Genomic DNA, 20,632 nt, shown 5'->3' with positions numbered 1-20,632 from the left:
AAAACATTAAAAATACTTAACATGTCATGAAAGACAAATCATCCTCTCTCATTTCATAGATGAGGAAACAGACCCAGAGAGGTTTGACTATTTGTCCCAAGTCTTTCACTGTATGTATTTTCCTGCCACTTAAAAAACACATCAGTATTTAAAACAGTGATATCTCGAAGGAGAACTCTGCATATTCAATACCAAAGACAGTCCCGGTGCAGAAACCAAGTCCTGCTGCTTATCAGTCATATCAAAGAAAGCTGATGAAGAGTTAGAAAACCTAGCCCATTCCTTAGTTATAATCCTGTATCAAACATCCAAAGTTTTTCAGATTCTGTCAGTCATATCATACCTTGATTTTCATTCATACGTCAAGATATGGTACTATGTACATCTGTCCATTGTGATCCAGTACTGTACAAGGAACACAACTTCATCCACACTCATGATCATCAGCTCATTAAGAGCCAGCAAGATGATATAAACACTAGAAATGAATACCAATAGTCATAAAGACCTATTACGTTCTATTTTATTTTTAACTGTGGAAAGATGAAAATCTCTGGAAATTTTGCAAGCTACTATTTTATCACTCCTCCTAGGTATTGCCATCTGCTTTTAAGTCTCTCATAAATGCTATTTGTGTTGCTAATATGACAATGATAGTGAAACTACAAAGTTGAAGCAATTCTCAAAATGAGCCATATTTCTTTTACAAGCTATTTATATCATCAGCTTCATAAAACTCATTTTACTCAGAAACTGAATAACACATTCTAAGATATATGTGTCATAGAACATATATACTTAGGACACATATGTTTAGGATATACATCTTTTATACGACAGGATATAGGACACACATATATCCTAAGATATAGCATTTTATATTTTCTCAGCATCATTTTATGCTTTCTTACCTTCGAAATGTAGGTGAGGCAATGTCAGGATACTTGGACCCTGGCTGCCTGAGCCCTTGTGTCCCACAGGCACTAGCAGACGTGGGGCTGGATTTGGGGGAACCAGACAAAGAAACACTCTCTGAATCTGAGACTGCTACTTTTTCCTTCTCCTTGTCTGTCTGGTTGACAGTGACGGGACTCGAGCGCCCTGAGGCGATCTTCGTGGGTTCTCTCAGTTTCGAGGTAGTGGCACCAGCTGACTTACTGCTGACATTGGAATCTATACTGCTGGTGCTGGATCTGTGGCCACCTCGGCCGGGAATGCCACTGGTGCTGGATTTGGACGGGCGGGGCAAACTGCGGTATTGCAGGGAGGTCTTCGAGCTGACGTGCAGCACAACATCGTCCTGATTCTGTGAACCGTCCAAACTGGTTTTTCTCCCGGCATTTGACTTCCCACCAATGGCAGCAGATTTGGGGATCTTACCCAGTGTTGCTGAGCCACTTGTTATGGTGGCTCCACTGCTTGTGATCATGGCAGATGACCCTACTCCACTTGGTTTCTTAAATCCAAAAGAGCCAGTGGCCGTTGATCTCCCAATGCCTGAGGGGGGCTTTTTCCCCTCATCTCCACTGCTTTTTCCTGCATCTGAAGGAGACCTCTGTAGAGTCGATCCTTTCAGGGGAGTTTTCCCTTTCTCAGAAGCTTTGGCATCATCAGTTTTCCCTAATGAGTGAAAAATACACCAATTTATGTGCCTGCACAGTTTGATTTCACAATATTTCTTTAAACAAAGTATAAAATGTGAATACATCTTTATATTACTTCAATTCCTAAATAATCGTTGTTTTAGATTTAAATAGGCATGTCCTCTTAATACATTCAGAGGATTAACTACAAAGCTGTAAAAATATGGCTGTTAGAGGAAAGTGACGAGAGCTCAAGGAGATAAAATGAAAACGCCTATTTTTGCTATTTATTATTGCCTTATATCTTGCAACTCCCTTCCTTTATAAAGATAGCACTTAATCTCCTCAAACTAAGTGCTCAAAAAGGAATTCCTTTGACTATCTCTGAGATGATTGTATTTGGAGTGCCCCGTTACATCAGTACTTCAGGTGGCACTATTTAAAATGAGGAACCATTTTTAAAATAGGGAGAGAGTCTTTAAAAAAAAAAAAGGATAGTACAATTTGCACAATTCTTTCACTCTCGTTTTGCATCAAGTCTAATTCAGAAATGATGTTTCAAATCTCCAGCCTTCCAGGTAGATGAGCGTGACTGCTCTTTCTCTCAGAATTGTAAGTGAAACGTAGGGGCAGAGTGAACAGAAATATTCCAAACTTTCATAAGAAAGTCAGAATGAAGGCAATCTTATGTTTATTAATAAGTAGGCTTATTTCATTTCCACATGATCAGAAATGACTGTGGCAAAATAGACACTCACCAAATTACGATGATGCCCTCTAGAGGATGCCTGGAGCGTTACATTCATGTGGATGCATATGACAAAGCATGTGAAATTTAGAAATTTAGCATGAAGAAAAATCTGATTTAATTAAGAAAAGCTACTAAGAAAGACAAAAAGATCGAATGGAAACAATAAAACAATTTGGCATAACAGCTTTCAGATGACAAGCCTACCAGGGGTCTTGAGCGCACTGGTTCCAGCTTTTTGCCTAGATGGCGCTCCTCCTTGGGCTGACATGCCTCTCCTCCAGGAGCCTGTCTGTGAAACAGACAGGGAGGCTTTCTGCCCTGCCTTCTCAGGGTCTTCAGGAAGTCCAGAGGAAACGCCCTTCCACTTGCCACCTCCATCCCCATGGCTATCAAAGTCCTCCTCTGTTTTTTTCACCTCCTCGGTACTATCCCAGGGCTCATCTGTTGCAGATCGTTTCTCTGAATCTGTCTTCAGCTATGAAGAAAATAGGACAGAAAAACTTTGTGCAGAAAAGTCTATAAAGTGTGAATTAGGCCCTGGAATGTCCTTTCAGATAACTGGTTAAAAAAATAAAAAAGAAGCAGTGATTTGTATTTCAAAAGAGTTCTGAAGACTCCTCTATTTTTTTTATGTCTGTCTTCATTTAAGTTTCATTAATTTTAGCCCTATAATTCTCAATTGCACATATTAGAGAATGTCAGAAGAAATGTGTGCAAAAAACCCCAATTGAACACTCCAGAGAGGAAGGCACTTTCTATGTCAACTCTAACAAGGAAAAGTAAGACAAAATAAAACTTAATTACCTAATATTCATTCTCGATTCACCATTCACAAGAGATCCAGCAATGTGTCTCAGAGATCAGTATAAAAGTAATCAGGAACTATCCAAAATTAGACTATTAAAATCATTTTTGGAGTTCTAGACACACATATTATTATAAAGACAGATATGGCAACATAAGGCTTTCTGGGTTAGACTGTAATCAACTGAAAAAATATACATACCTAAACTGCTTCAGTTTATGCAATTCCTTCAGATTAAGAGGTTGTGCTATGTTTTAATGCAATGCAACATAATTTGGGGGAAAATGTGGCAGAAGCACTGGGGAAAGAGAGAGGGCAATTCTCACCTGCATGTTCTTTCGGGACGGGGCAGTGGCGTTGGAGTAAGAGCTGACGGAGGACGTGGTGTTCAGGTCATCAGTGCTGATGTTATCCAGGGTGTCACTGAGGCCGCTGCTCACCGAGCTGCTGTCATCCCAGCTAAAGGCAAAACAGGCAGCAGTAATGAGCTGAGCACACGAGGCACGATGCAAAAGTCACCCACACTCCCATTTAATGTGTGTCACGCGTTGGGAAGAGAATTCTTATTTTTTTAATCTTATGATGAAAAATGTGCACTTTCCATTTTTGGAAAATCATACTGCTAAGAACTGAGTGTAAACCTGAGAGTTATCTTATCGGAGGTTTGCTAAGAATCAGTGTCTACGGCAGATCCAGGGGAATGTTTATAGAATGAATGAAAATACTGCATGGCATCAGGAAAGAAGAACATTATCCATAACCTTTTTTTTTTCCCCTGAGAAGGCAATCAGGAGTCACATAGCATGAAAGAATTCACCCGTTGTGTTAAAAATTAAAAACAAAACAAAACAAAAAACTGGGCTTTGCTCAGGAACCAGAAAATCATTCCTCATTCTTTCTCCTACCAATAACTACTCCCAATCATTTACCAAATCTTGAAGATTGAGACTTATTCTATCATATCATCCCTCCTGCCATTTCTGGCCTGGGCAACATACAATATTCTTTTATCTGGCCTTCCTGCCTTCAGTCTTTCTCAATAAACTTCATCTGCTAAATTTGGGTCAGTGCTCAAATGTTCACATCTGGCCATGTCACTTCCTTATGTACCACTCTTCAAAGACTTCTCTTTACCAAGGTAGTAGATTCCAAAATGTAATGCACCTGCCCTGCGAGGTGCACAAAGTAATCCCTTGGGGCATAAGAAAAATATCTGAAATTCTGAATACATCTGTTCTTAATCTAAAGAAGAAGAAGTAAAATAGGCTATATTAATATTCATGTGCAGGCTAACATAGGCACCCTCACTTAGTCAGTGTGTCAGAAGATGCAGAAGTAATGTAGGGTGAGCAGGGTCAGCTGAATGAGAATGGGAGCTCCACAGGGTGAAGGGTTGAACCATGGTTCTCTCACTTACTGGCTGGTTCTCAGTCTCCTATGATACACTGCTGCTCACCTGCACTCTATTAATTGAATTCATGTAAACTGGATACAGATATTAGATACAGACAAAAGTTAAGCCTCATAAAATAGACAAGTGGCTTTAAAAAAACTGCCTGCAAATAATCCACACATTGAAGAGAATATCTGTAACGAAAGCACAAGCTAACCATAAAGGAATGGTGAACTGGTAACTTTTCCTACTCTGCTATGTGTACTTTATGAGTCTCACCACACATTCCAAATAAAAGTGATGTATTTAGATCATATAGCAAACCAACTAGAAAAGTAATTATCAAGAAGAAAATCTGAAATTTGAACTTATAGAAAATATCATTAAGGATGATCTCCCCCCAGGTGAGTATTTTGCTTGAGATATTAGCTACTGAGAGCTTAAAACATGATGACCAAACACATTTATAAATCATATTATTACCAATAATAATTGTATTTTTAATGACAGCAAAAGAGTATTTTGTACCACTGTAGCAAATACCTGCCATTTGTGGCTGCTCAAATCTTTTGAATATCTTCCCTACATCCTATTTTGATAAGTTCCCACATTATGAGTCTTACCTTCCGAAGGTAGACTGCAAAAAACTCACATTTCCAGACACCCTTATAGACAGATATGACATATAACAAAGGGCCTACAGAGTCACAAATGAGAAAATCTTCTGGCAAACACAGTAGCAGTCATTCAATTTTTCTCTTGTAAACACTGGCAGATATCTGGTCTCTAATTCCAAGGGTCAGAGGTGCCAAGTAGAGGAAGTAGTGATGCCCTAGAGCTATGGTTGGCTAAGCACCTACAAAGAGCCTGGTTCTCCAATCACCCCAATTATTCAGAGAGCCTTCTTATAACACTTCATTCCTTAGATAGTAGATTCTGTAGTTTGCAACCAAGAATCTCTATCGATACATTCATAATTTTAAAAATATTATTTCTTCTTTAACATATCTTTAAATTTTTCATGTTTATATATGCAGTGTAATACATATATTACCTTCTCATAGGAATGCATGCATATAATCATAAAATTATAAATATACACACTTGGGCAAGCACTAGTCTAAAGCAAAGTTCAGGCTCCTTTAAAAGACATACGAGGCTTTCCATTATGTGGCCCTAGCCTACCTCTTGAGCTTAAACTCTTTACATCCCCTGCCTCACTTTGCACACTCTGACTTAGAGCTGCATTCAATTCCCATCACCATCACATTATTTCCAACCTCTGTCTTCAATCAAGGTACCCCTGTGTGTACTTGACTAACCCACATTTATCTTGTAATGCAGTTCTAGCATCCATCTTCTGGGAAGCCCCTTTTACCTGCCGCTGTCGGGATGAATTAGGTAGCTTCCCCTCTGCACTGCCATAATACTATGCAGACTTATAGGACTGGATTTAGCACATTGTTTTATAAATCTATAAATATGTGTCAAAATGGACCATTAGCCTGTGAGTTTTCTGAGCACAGAACTGTGGAGTATTTTTCTTTTAATTTCTACTATTTATGGCAATGGCTGACATAAATGTTTAATAAATTCTCATGTTTTATTGAGATTAAAAGAAAGGCAGTTACAGAGGTAATCTTTCATAGTCATATGAAATGAATTTTTAAGAAATACTTACCACAATATATTCAGTACTCAAAGAGCAAAATTAAACAAAGAGGAAGTTTTACCTTTTTTTAAAAATGAATATTTTTAAAGTAACTATTTTTCTGGCAAGGAAGATAGAATCAATATTTCTAATAATAGCGTTTACCAATGTTAATCTTAGCATTAGCGACTAAAAGTAAATGTATCAACTCTTACTAGAATTTAAAAAAATCACTTGTTTTAAAACCATTTAAAGACTCAAATGAACACAATGACTTTGTAGTTAAAATGATATAAGTGAAAGAATCCAAAATAAGATATAAAGTTTCAATCTCTTGATAGAAAAATAAAAATATATCAAACTAACAAACATCATAGACATGAAGAACAAATTTCCAAATTTATCCTGGTGTAATGTAAAGCACAATGGATTCCTAAAATTAAAGTCTTTCACTTGAGCCTTTTTTAGAGGGGCATAGCTAGTATGTTCACTTAAACTTGCTACTCTGATCTCTCTGTCTCACAGAGTAGTGTGGGAAGCAAATGAATCATTTATATGAACCATTTGATAATACTTTACATTTTTCCATCTCCTCAAACTGCTTTACCTCTAAGATCTCAAATTCTGCAATCTCATTTTTTGATCACAGTCTTCTACACTTCCGGTGCTCTAAAATCTACTGATTTCCTAATTTTTATGTCTAGTTTATAGCTACTTCCTATTATCTATTTTTAATGGCCTTCTTGTGTTTTTTACTCCACTGAGCTCTTTACCAAATGATGCAGGATCCAAAGATGCTGGAACAAAAGGATCACTAAAGTCATAATCTAACCAGTACTCTGTTCTAGTTCTTGCCACCATAATGGTCTTCCATACCGGTCCTGTCTCTATGTTAATTAAACATGTTTTCTCCATTATTATTTTGGAAAATGACAGCAAATTCAACTAATCAGAATGACTAATATAACAATATTATTGTATATTTCATAATACATAATAATTATAATGACTGAATGCATATAGATTCAAGTTATCTAACCTCAGGTGATTTCTCAGCGCTACTAAGAAATTCTGCCTACTCCAAAAGTGGTTTCCTTCAAATTCCAAAGATATAGCTTTCTCTCTTCTTCCTCTGGATTCCAAGATCTTCCTCCTAATACTTTAGTGAAACTGCTTTCATTGAGGTCAATAAACCCATGGACTGAGTGCTTACTATGTGTCCTACTCTAAAATATTTTATATAATCTAATCCCAAACAAAACCATGAGACAGGCATTGTAAAGATAAAGGGGTTCAGGTAGTTTGAATGATGTGCCCAAGGCCCATGATGGAGCTGGGATTTGAACCCAGGAATTATGTCCCAAAGCTTGGTCAGCATTCCACTCCATTGCCTCCCATGTTCTCACCCCTTTTACCTTGAAATACACCAATGATGAGCCTTTACAGGCTCTTTGCAAACTTCACCAATCCACAGAACCCTTTACTTTTCTCCTCTTCTTTGGGATTCCTTTGAATTCCTCAAAATTCAGTACTTAATCTTAACTCACCTTAGACATTCTTTCTTGGAAATTTCTTAGTCTTTCACAACTTCAGTATCACCTCCATGATTATGACGCTCCAATTCACATCTCTAATCCAGACTTCTTTCCTGATTAATTGATCAGCATTTCCAGCCTTCTACTGAACACTTTCTCAAGGATGTCCTGTCAACATCTCAAATTCACTCCACCTAGATTCCATCATTTCTCGTTAACAATTCTTCTCCCTTTCAGTTACTGACTACCTGCTTATCCTTCTGCCATAAAATATTAGTGTTATTACCTCTCTTCTCTCACCTGGATCCACTGTTAATCAAGTTGTCTCTAATCCTTGAAAATCCATCTCAGCTATAGGTGACATGGCCCTCCTTGTGTTCCACATCGCCACTGTGCATGTCTGTCCCTCCTTCCATAAAAGCTATTAGTAAGAATCTGCTCTTATTCATTAAGTGATGAATAAATTATAGCTCCTCTCCTTTGAAGAACTCACTGCTTATTGTGGAGGTCAGAAGTTGAAACAAATTGTTATAATACAAAATGGCAAATGTTGTAATAGAGATGAATGTTAACTGTGTGGCAGGACAGAGCCACTACCACTCATTTGAAGAATTCAAGCATTTCTTCATGACAGAGATACTGCAGAGTGGTCAGAGGAAATAAATGTTAACCACTGTATTACAGCATATATCACTTGTTACAATCTAACCACTATTTTGGTGTTTTTCTATCTTCTTTGCCATGGTCTGAATTACCTGAAGCCAGAGACTGTGTGACACTTATCTTTATAATTCTAGCATGCAACATGGTGTCAACTATTGAATAGATGACTAGTAGATGTTTGTTAAATAAATGAAGCAGTTTTACTTAGAATACTGCTTCTATCCAATAAAGTTAAGTCGGATTGAATGCAATAATAAATGTAGAATTTGAGAAAAATGTGTTCAATATATTTCTCTGCTAAACAATCTTAAAGGAACAAATTTTGATTGATGACAACATCATTTTCCTTATCTTAAGGTTCTGTGTTTTGACTTTCATCTTTGGTTTTGTAGAGCCAGAATTCTCCCTAGGTAGGATGTAATTAATCTTGCTTATTATGGAACACTTAATTAAGTTAAAAACTTCATAGAAAACAGTTTTTTTAACTGACAAAAATGTTAATTTACTCACATAATTAGCCCTGAGTAGTATTTCTCAAACCCATCAATATATTTTCTTTATCCTTTCATTTTTAAATTCCTTAAGTGTTAAGAATTCTTGACTATATTCTTTATAAAAGGGCAAGTCTTTATCGCCTCCAAGTTACAGACCTATTGATCTGCTAAATTCTTCTCAACAATCTAGGATGGCTAAAAAATTACAAATCTGAGTATCTTATCCACATAGTTTGCATTTACACACTGAGTTATTGCCAGTTTTAAAATATTATGAATAAAGCTGTTAAGAACATTCACATACATTCCATTTATGTGGCATTCTAGAAAAGGCAAAACTATAGATATGTAGGACCGATCAGTGACTGCCAGTGGATGGGAGTGTGGGAAGATTTGTGGTGGCTGTTACATGACGATGCATATGTCAAAACTTACAACTGTAGAAAAAAACACTGTATGTAAAGTAAAAACAAATGTAGCCAATTAACCTGTTGATAAATTACAATTTGGATATACACTACTCATTATTCTAAGAAGAAAAGGATTGTTTTGGCATGCCTTTTACTATTTATATTTTTAATGCTTAATAACTCAATGGGGCTGAGGATCTATTTTATTTATCTGGTTGTGCATTTGTGGCTCTGACCCCTACGTTCACCCCTGGAGTTATATTTAGAAGCAGACCTGCTTGAAAACAAATGTGTTATATATTGAGAGTCCTTTTTTTTGCTTTTTATGTTGAAGAATTCTGAAATATTAAGTAAATAAATATTAAAATAATTTTGCAGATTTAAACCTAATTCCAGAGGAAAATGCTAGTCCTGTTTATAAGTAATTTTTTAACACACTCCTGTTTTTTGGTGTAGTAGCACTTCATTTAGCAGGTATTCAATCAGGCTCTTTGATAGCTTATATTGGCAGGTCAGCTGTACTACTTACACATATACATATAAAACATAGAGATTTTCTTTCAATAAAAACTAATTTCTATACTTCAGGCATTCAACAGTAACTTAAGTCTCAATTTGCCAGCTCATTAAATATTTCATTAATGAAATAAACAAACATGCTTCCTTTAGATGTACTCAGTTCCAACCCTAATTCAACTACAATCATGGAAATGCTGCCCACTAAGGTGATATTATGTCTGATTGCTATAAAAACACCTTCTTACACCTAAACTTTTAACAATATACTATTTTGTTAGCTTATTTTATTAAAGTTTAAAATAAGAAATAGCCATATAAACAATGTTTGTGTAACTTTTTAAATTATTTGATTATATATTGCATGTTTTTTAGAAAATATGGATATTTAATATTTGTCAGTATCTGAGTGTTCTTAGGCCAATGCTGTTGGAACACTATGGAACCAAGTGCCTGAGGTTTACCATCAACATTCTTCCTCCAGGGTACCAGCATGTCTTACTCCCTCATTCATGATGATTCTTGCAATATGTACCTGATTCTTAATGCTGACAGTAATCACCTGGTCAGACTCTACATGTATCACCAACCATAGGCTACTGTACACTGCTTTAGATTTGTGGATGCCACTTCCATTTACATCTCAGTCCTCTGAATATCACTTAGATATATAGGACAGGTCTTGAAACAAGTCCTAAATCTTTCCCCACAACATCCTCATTCTGAATTCTAAATTAAAACTCATATATCCTTGGTTCCATTTTCAAGTACTTTAAGAACATAAAAAGTTTTAAAATGTTAAGCAAATTCAACATTTTTTATATGTGATTTAAACGAAAATTCTGGAGTCAAGTTTGCCATTGGTAGATAATGCAGATAATGTAAATAAAGTGTTCATTCCAGTGCCTGAGACCTGTGGACACTCCACAAACATATAGTTTGATACACTAGAAGTATTAGTATTTAGGCACTGCAGACACTTAAGACGAATGTGGAGATTCCCATTTATTCCACAAGTGTCTACTATAAAATGGGGATTTTTAAAGATGTAAGTAAGGTAGCAGAAACAGAAAAAAATCTAGAGGCTAGAAGAAAAGGGGATACAAACTCCTAACATTTCATTGGTATATTAGAGGTCCAATGTTAAAAATCTCCTAAGATAATCATACTGAGAAAAATTGCTCTCTTCCAACCTAAATATTGGAAAACATAATAAGATACGATAAAGCATAAGTTCTAAGGATTTTACTAAATATTTCTTAAGACAAATAATTATTTCATGAAAAGAAAAACAAAGTCTCCGTAGCTATCCATAAGATCACTGTGTAAAAACTTCTGGGTATGCTTCCTGTTTCTGAGGGAAAAGTAAATAACATTTGCCTAAGAAAATAAAGTCACCACTTAAAACAAAACTCTATCACATTCCAGGATAGCTTTGTTTTCCATTCCCATTGTTTATGCCAATTTAAAAAATACACATAAGGAGATACAGGTATCTTAAAACTATTTAGACATAATGACCTTTGCAATAATAATTTTAAAAATACTGAGAATCAATTGTCTAGGCTTTGCACTTTGGTACTAATATGTTAAGTCAATGATATTTCCCTCAAAACTAAATGAGCACAAAACCACTTAGACCTATGCCATACTTTTTTTTTTTTTAAATCAGCAAACACAATACACTACCTGCCACATTTGAGCATTGCAACTGCTGAAGTGTAAATTCTATATTACTTCAGGGTCATTAATAGAAAGCAATGGAGTGTATTTCAACAACGATTTATTCAGCATTTCCCTGGAAAAAGATTTTATTACCAAGAAAAAGACTTTAGAATTGTAGAAACCTAAGTATATAACAAGATCAATATACTAAACATGATTTTACGTTAAAAATAGTCCTTTCAACCTATACAATGAACATGGTCTTTATCGCAGTTTTAAAAAAATGTCCTTCTCCTTTTAAAGTGTTTCGGCCATCCACTGCTCATTAACTGTGCAGTGGAGTATAAGCAACTGGTTTATAATCCAGTTGAAACGTCATTTCCTCTATGAATCCTTCCATGATTTCCAAGGAAACATGAACTCTTCCATGTCTGTATTTACTACAAGTGTGCTCCCACTGTCCTGTAAATTGTCTGCTTGCAAAGTGGGTTCAGCTACAGGACTGTGGTTGAGGGCAAATAGAGCGACTTCTTTTTTGTAGTTCCAGGGCTCAGGTTGGCATCTGGCCCATGACAGGTTCCTAGTGCTTGGGGAATAAATCAATTGTGAGTGAAAAAATGTTGCCTGCCATATCAGTAAACAAAGGATGTTGCAGCCATCGAGCCATCACATTAGAGCTGCCCCTCAGGAGAGAAACAGCATGCCCGCCATCAAGCCATCAGCCCTGCAGCCACCTCCCAACGGTGCACGCTGAGGATACTCAGGATGGGAAAACACAGGATGCTGGCCCCAGACAGCTGAGGTACATATCAAAGGAATGATTTCAATGAGCCCAGCCTTTTGCATCTTCTCATACATAGAAAAGCACTCAATTCATTAACCTGAGACGTCTGCTTTTCTTTAACTAACAGTTGTCTTTTGATGTTCTGACTACCTGGTCTTTGTTGCAAAAACTCCTATATATCCTGGCTCCGCCCTTATCTCTTTGGAGCAGTCCCTCAAAGCTATCCAAGCGTCTGTGTCCAGGCTTAAGTCCTCAGTTTTGTCTACCAAATAAAACACAATTTCAATGCTTAGGTTGTGCACTGTTTTCAATTGACACAATAAATCATCTAGTCTTACAGTCACAAACTACAGCCTTAATCTGTGGTTCATTCACTCATTCTAACACTCAAATGTGCGTATAACTATGAACTGTGGTTAAAAATCAACGTGATTATGTGAGAGGAAAACCAATCAGAAAGACCCACTACTTCTGGGTGAATAAAGAATGGCCTCTGAGGAGGTCGTTGTAAACAGTCATTAAGTAGACAACTGAAGGGTGCAGGAGAGCCATCTGTGAAAAGGGTGGAGAAGACAGCAGTACAGGAAGAGGAGACAGCCAGTGTAAAGACCCAGAAGCCACAAAGGTCAAAGGGCAGCAGGACTGTGCACCAGCAGGCAAGGGGGAAGTGTCAGTTCTGAGACTGGGAAGGGATGCAGGGCAGCCCTTCAAGGATCTTCTAGACAAAGACATGAGAGTTCCTTAGAAATCTGATAGAACTTCATCAAACAGTTCTAAGCAGTGAAACGACATGAGCAGATATAGGTTTGAAACATACTACTTTAGTGTTATGAATATATTAGAGGTAAAGAAGCGTAGAAGTGCGAAGCTCGATGCAGAGACTATTGCAACATCCTTCAGTTTTTGATGAGGGGTTTATAAGTAAATTAAAAGAAGGCAGTTTCAAGATATATTTGGAGGTAGAGAGGACAGGATTTGCTGTTGGATGGTGTGACATAATAAGATATAGATATTTGCTTTCTGTCCCCAGTTGCTGATTCAGAGCTACTAAAAATTTTGTAATTTTCTTAGTGATAGATGTGCTAGAACCTTTTGTTCTAATAGTTTTGTTCTACTATTAGAGACTTTTGTTCTAATATTTGGTCTTGGACTCCGGTGCCTAACACAGAGCTCCTAAATCCCTTGGAATTTCCTGGGTGAGAGGAGCATCTTTTGTTCTAATAAGACAACTCTTGGTTGGCTCCTGGATAGCCCATTGGTCTTTATTTTAAAACCACAATTCATAACTATTTGCACACTTACATATTAGAATGAGTGAATGTATCACAGATTAAGGCCTTAGTTTGTGACGTTGTAAGACTACATCATTTATTGATTTATCTCACACCTCCATCCTCTGGGAGGGAGAGAGGCTGAAGATTGAGTTAATGTATTATGCCTACATAATGAAGCCTCCATAAAAGTCCATAATTTATGGGGTTCATAGAGCTTCCAAGTGAACACACGGAGGTGCTGGGAGGGTGGCATGCTATACCTTGCTCTATGTAAATCTTCAATTGGTTGTTCATCTATATCTTTTGTCATATCCTTTATAATAAACCAGTAAATATAAATAAATGTTTCCCTGAGTTTTGTGAGCCATTCTAGCAAATTTTTGAACCTGTGGAGGGGGTCATGGGAGCCTCCAATTTATAGCTGGCCCGTCAGAAATACAGGAGGCCTGGGCTTGCAATTGGCACCTGAAGTGGGGCAGTCTTATGGGACTGAGCCCTTAACTTTGTGGGATCAGATGCAAACTCTGGGTAAATAGTGCCAGCACTGAGCTGAATTGAATTGTAGGGTACGCAGCTGGTGTTGAAGAATTGGTTGGTGTGGAGAAAAAAAACCCCAAACATTTGGTGTCAGAAGTATTTAGTGAGTAGGTTGCATTGAAAACAGTTTTTCTTTAGTTGGAATGTGGTAAAAGAGAAAACAAAAAGACTCTAGATCTCTTGCATAGTTTTAATCTTAAATTTTGTTTGCATTTAGTGCCATTATTTTCATATACCAAGGGAAGCTTATATGAGTTTACAATATCATAGTTTAAGTGTATAACTCTTGACAAAACTGGCAATTCACGTCAACACGGGGTTAAAGTCTCTCTATTTTCAGTATTTTTAGTGTGCACAAAATGCTATATATTTATCCATGAAATATTTAGAGAGACCACCATAAATACTGTGGGGATTTTGGGTAAGGAGAGCATCAATAAACTCTATGCATTGACCTTTCATTCCCTTTTCTTTTCTCTAGAAAACAAATAATGAATATTTACAACTATTCTATTATGGCATCAGATAGGGTAAGATAAATAAAAGAGAAAAAGCTCTTGTTCTTTATAAGAGAAAGCCCTATGTAGATTTGATTAAATGTGATGAATGGTGTTAGCTTGAAATGAATTTATGTAATCAGGCAGATTTTTTGTTTTAATGTTATCTGAGGCAGATAAGAAACATCTATTTTTGTGTTTATTACTATATGGGCTGAAATCACGAGATAAAATAATCTTATTAAAAATTACTTTGCTGAACCACATCACTGGAACGATGTTTTTATTATGGTTTTGTTAGTTTATTTCAAAGCCTATTTTCACGATGCTGTTATATGGCTGAAATGTGTACAAGTTTATTTAAACGTTTTCTATTAGTGATAAGCTGAGAATATAACATATAACTCATATGAAAGCTAACTCAGGATTCATTAAGGTCCATTTGGTATCTTTTTGTACTAATTAAAAGACCAATACGTGCTCATGGTTGAAAACTCAGAAGTCCAGAAATATATAAAAGAGACAAAGTAATTCATCTGTAATCCCACCTAGAAGTACCCACCAGTAACATTTTATAATTTCTGTCCAGTCATTTTCTGGATGTACAATATATACATATGTAACATACCTGGTTGAGACCTTGCTGATTATACCTGATTATATATCTGATTGTACCTTATTCATTTATTTTATATCACCTTATAATGATTTTTAATATCCTTAAATTTTCTTTGACACAAGTATATTATATGAATTATTATACATTTTCCCATTTCTGTTTTAGGATATATGAAATACTTTACAATTTTTTTTACTGTTGTTAGTAATACTGCAATGAATATTTTATATATAAGTATTCAGGTTACATTTATGATTATTTTCTTAGGATAAATTCCTAGAAAGAGAATTAGTGATTCACAGAATACAAACATTTTAAACACTGCAGATGTAGCATAATAAATGAAGAACACATCATTTTACACTCCTGCCAGCCATGTGAGTGCCAATCTTACAAAACCTGGATACTTTCAGGTATGTGATTTCCCTCAGTAATTCAAAAATTTTGAAATGTGAAATAGTTGTTTAATGTAGTTTTAATTAAATTGAGCAATTGTGAGATTAAATTTTCTATAGGTTTATTTGCTATTTTTATATCTATAAATTGTCTATGTCCTTCGTGTATTTTTCTAATAGAGTTTAAACAACATATAAGTATTAGATTTTTATATATTTAAAGTGTTTCAAATATTTTCTCAATCTATTTCTTGGTTTTTAGTTTTATTTATTATATTTTAAGGTATAGGGTTCAAAAAAATCAAGCTTTGATCTTTTCTTCTACAATTTCTCCCAGAAAAATTTGCATATATAATCTGATTTCTCCTCCTCCTTCTTTTTATATTCCATTGTTATGGTAAAGTAAGAAACTATTTTTTAAAACAAACAGTGAATTTCAAAGAGATCATTTATTGATAACTATTCCTTTCTATTTATTATTATAGTTCACTTATCAAGTCTCAATATATGCTATTTTTAAATGATTATGTATGTAATACCATACATACATGTAATACCGTGCTGTTCTAGTATAGTGAGGTCCAGAGGTTTTTTAATATTTTTTTTTTAGACTAAAGACTACAACTTAAAAATATATATTTAACTAAGAATTCAAGCCTTTAAAAAAACTTTCTCAAAATTACAGTAATTAGCTATTCTTCTAAAAAATTATTACCATGCATAGCTTTATTCACTAATTAGTGCATGAAACATTTATTGAATGGTATCATTATGGAAAATACTGAGAATACAGAAATCAAAAAGATATTATAGAGACACAACTTTTCCTTTAATGTAGAAAATGTGTAATTCTCACTTTTGAGAACCCAGACTTTTTTTCGATAGCTGAACATTTAGTTATAGATATTTTACTTAATAAGTAGCAATCACAGCTACTAATCCTCAGCTAAATCATCTCCCCTCTCTAAAATCTCCTTTATCACTTGAAATATTTTTGGCATTAGCCATATCTTTCAGAAGAAGAGACTTCTCTTCTTCCCCAAGTTACTATAATCTCATGGTTGAGTGTACAGAAACGTTATGTAGAGATAAAAGAACTTAGATAAAACCCAACAACTTAGCTACAGACCTAATAGCAAACAAGGTTGAAAATGGAAATCTGTTCCGTGTTATCTTGCTTGAGATAGCATACATTAAAGTAACAAGAACTCAATAAAATATTTTTATTTTTAAGAGAAATATTATTAACAATGAAGAGATATTTTTGCTCTGAGATACATAAAATATGTTATATAAAAACATTCCAGATTCTTCCATTCAACTTTCGGAAAGCTGCCTTGGTAAAGAACATTCCTTTACAAGCCACTCCAGCAAGTGAATATCTCTAGGAGGGGGTGAAAGATAGTTCAGAATCAGAGAGAGGTTTGCCAGGAAATTCACATCCCAGCAGTGAAGAACAACAGATGGCAGCAGTAACAATGAAAACTTGCAGCAGATCCTGGCTGGCACACTTTCAAAATAGCCATTTACATTTCCCACCACAAACAGCTAACTGCTGTCTCCTTGTATCGTATGCATGGATATAAAAGAGAAAAAAATGCAAGAATGACACTTAAATTGCCTTGACAGGGAAACGATTAAACCTTAAAAGCAAGAGTGAAGTGACGATGTGACCCTGGCTAGGTGTCTGAGTCTCCTGAGATTTCCCAGGCACCTAACTCATTGCTGAGGCTTTGCCTAAAACTATCTCCGGGTCTGAAACATTGCCAGCTGCTCCCAATCTACCCTCTCACTTTCCACACTCCGTCTCTCTGTCTCTGAGCCCGGCTTAGTAACTTCTATTTGATTTCTGTCTTCTTCCAGATGAAGATTTCATCCACAGATTTTTGTTGCTAATCCCGGATCAGAATATCTGACCAGATTCATCTTGTGTCCCACCCAGGAGGAACTGAGGATTCCGAAAAGGTGACACTTCAAGACGAGGCAGTGGTTGGTAAACAGACCATCTCTCACCTCAGGCAGGTAAAGTGGAGTCAGGGCACACCCAAAAAGAAAGAGGGCAGAACAGAAGCAAGCAAGAGAGGTCACTGAGTCCTCGCACACTGGGGAGTTAGTGGATTTATAGGAGTTGAAAAGGCTCAGAACATAAACAGGAGAGAAAAAAAAATGCGATACTCAGTAACAAAAAAAGATTTTGACAAATGGGTCAGTCTTCCATCTGAAACAGAGAGCATTTATATCAGTTGAGCAGAAATCAATTTCCCAGGATTTAGTGAGGGCAAACAGAAGAGCCTGAGGGAATGATGTAAAGCCGTGGAGAAAAGCATCTCCTTTTCAGGTAGTTTGGGTTGCAGGTTATGATGTTATTCCTTAGTCCTCTCAAGAGAGGAGAACTAGGTTTTATTCTATAAGCTTGGAGGAAGTCAGGTAATTGCTTGGGGCATATCCTATGTGGTACTGATTCATGGGATTGATTTTGAGAATTGTATTTCTCTTTTCCACATAGTGGATTTAATACTGTCTTGTCTTAGATTCAGGCATAAGACAGATATATGGAGACTCTTCTCAGGCTTGTATGAGTTAAAATGTTAGGGTCAGAAAATGAATTTTTTCAGTAGTGTTTAAACCAAATCTACTGCATTTCCTATATTCCATCTGGGTTACAGCTAGGGCTGTCAATAGCCTATGCAGGACTTCCCTGGTGATAAAGTGTTTAAGAAGCTCCCTGGCAATGCAGAGGACATGGGTTCGAGCCCTGGTCCGGGAAGATCCCGCATGCCGCGGAGCAACAAAGCCCGTGCGCCACAACTACTGAGCCTGCGCTCTAGAGCCCACGAGCCACAACTACTGAGCCTGCGTGCTGCAACTGCTGAAGCCCGCGCTTCTAGAGCCCATGCTCCTCAACAAGAGAAGCCACCGCAATGAGAAGCCTGCGCACCGCAACAAGAGCAGCACCTGCTCGCTGCAACTACAGAAAGCCCGCATGCAGCAACGAAGACACAAAGCAGCTAATAAATAAATAAATAAATAAATAAAATAGCCTATGTAGCAAGTGTATTTATATAGTTCCACAGAAGCATGGCTTTGAAAGCAGTGCGGTCTGGGTTTCAGCTCCACAGTCATTCAGCTGTGCGTACAAGTATACAACTTGTATGATCCTATATGACCATCCTGAGTACTATCATGGAAGCACACGCCCAAGACAAAAACCTAGATTTCTCCATCTTGTACGACCTAAATCCAATTGGTCACCAAGCTCAATCTGATCTCTATTCCCTCCATTTGCATTTCTTCATCCCCATTGCCACTGTCTTAATTAATGATCTCATGACTTCCCAGTAGACTAGTACTACTATCTCCTAATTGTCATCTCGGCCTCTGGTCTGGTCCAGTGCATCCTCCAAAAAGCCAGAATAAATTACCAAGAACTTAGCATGGTACAAAGACTCTTCGAAGTCTGCTGTTTGTGTTTTAGCCTAGTTTCCCATTGCTTCTCTACCTATAGTCATGTGGAGCTACCTTGCACTTTTTCAAGTGTTCTCTCAATTTCATAAATTCATGCATTCCTTAATGTATTTTTCTATATGTACATTTCCCCCAGACTGTTACATGTCTTTAGTTCCTTCTCAAAAACCTTCTCAAACGCCTCAGGCACTCACATAACCCTCCTGTGTATTCTGTGAGTATCCAATTCAAATGTTTATACTCCTTATTATAGCACTTCTCTCACCAAATTGATACTACTTATTTTTTTAACCTATCTTTTTACTTGGGATGTGATCTGCTTGAAGGTAATTTCTGATTACATGTATAATAAATTCTGTAAACTTGTACAAATACCATGGGTTACATTAACAAAACATTTATATAAGATTGGGAAATTTCATTCTCAAAAAGCTAAAATATGACACTCTCCCAATCTTTGCTTGTCTTTCAGACAAAATCTCTGAAAAATAAAATGCAGCAATTTAGTAATTTTTTACTCTTCAAATGTTAACACATAAAAGACTGCGTTGGGTCCAGTAAGAATTCAAATAAGGCAAAAGATGCAGATTTTGGCATTCCTAAGCCGAAGTCTTTCTATTGATCTTCCTTTCTTTATCCCTAGGTGGTCTCATTCAGTCTCATTACAACATATTGCAATTTATTCACTTCAGCCCCATAGGAAGCAGCTAGGTTTTACTGAGGGGCCAAAATATATGAAAGAAACCGATCTTCAATCCTAGAATCATTGCTTGTCTCACCCTACAGAAAGAACTCTCCCATTTGTGCTCACTCTGGGGTCTGGGCTCTTTGAGTGGACTGGTGAAATAAAAACACCAGGAACCCTTCAATTGTGTTTATAAACATATATGTTCATATTCTTTCTCTCTTTTACGCTTACACTTTCTTTAATCCTTGAGTTTGAATTGATTGAGGAAGTTTAAAGAAGTCACTTTCAGCAACTGGAATACCTTCCTGTAGAGCCTACCTAATTTGCAAGGCTCTCTGGAACTTTGGTATTGACAGAGGTAATGCATAGTATGAAATACAGCAATACGCTGTCTATCATATCAAGAAATATTTTTAAATATCTTTCATGTGCAAGACACTAAAACTAGGTGGTATATGCTTCTGATTTATAATCTGGTAGTTATCAATAAAAAACACTTTTTCTTTACTCTTCCTCATATTCTTGAGGGTTTTTTCTAATAATGACTAAAATAGTACACATTTATAATTGTGTAGTTACAAAGTGTTATAATTATGACCTTAAAAGATCAAATGATTTAGGATGTTCATAATGATATGACAGGGTTAATGTCATCCTCCAAGTTTAAATATGTAATTTGCAATCATCTCAGTAATTGTTGGTACTTTATCAGGTATAGTTTTTTGATTTGGGGAATTATTTCCTTCTCTTTAAAATGTTGTATTGATATCATTATATCCACTGAGTCATTTTAATTAAAAATAAACAGCCCATAACTTAACAAACGACAAAATGTTATACCTTGGGCATTTGAAATTCATATTTTTTAGATTGCTTTTGGGATAAAGGACGAGCAGACTTCATAGGT

General features: G+C 36.2%; 1 protein-coding gene across 5 annotated transcripts in view; it reads right to left on the bottom strand.

Moving 5' to 3' along the window:
- NAV3 (neuron navigator 3) overlaps positions 1-20,632 on the bottom strand; it is a 584,734-nt gene that overhangs the window by 88,442 nt on the left and 475,660 nt on the right. For all 5 annotated transcript variants that reach the window (XM_059936568.1, XM_059936565.1, XM_059936566.1 and 2 more), the window contains exons 13-15: positions 3,466-3,598; positions 2,539-2,809; positions 912-1,620 (exon numbers count right to left, since the gene is read on the bottom strand). In XM_059936568.1, coding sequence (XP_059792551.1) covers positions 912-1,620; positions 2,539-2,809; positions 3,466-3,598 — 1,113 coding nt within the window. The remainder of the gene's footprint in view (positions 1-911; positions 1,621-2,538; positions 2,810-3,465; positions 3,599-20,632) is intronic.

Source organism: Balaenoptera ricei, chromosome 10, assembly GCF_028023285.1.
Source record: "Balaenoptera ricei isolate mBalRic1 chromosome 10, mBalRic1.hap2, whole genome shotgun sequence".
NCBI lineage: Eukaryota > Metazoa > Chordata > Mammalia > Artiodactyla > Balaenopteridae > Balaenoptera > Balaenoptera ricei.
The sequence above is the reverse complement of the archived record's forward strand: the minus strand, read 5'-3'. Positions and strand labels throughout refer to the sequence as shown.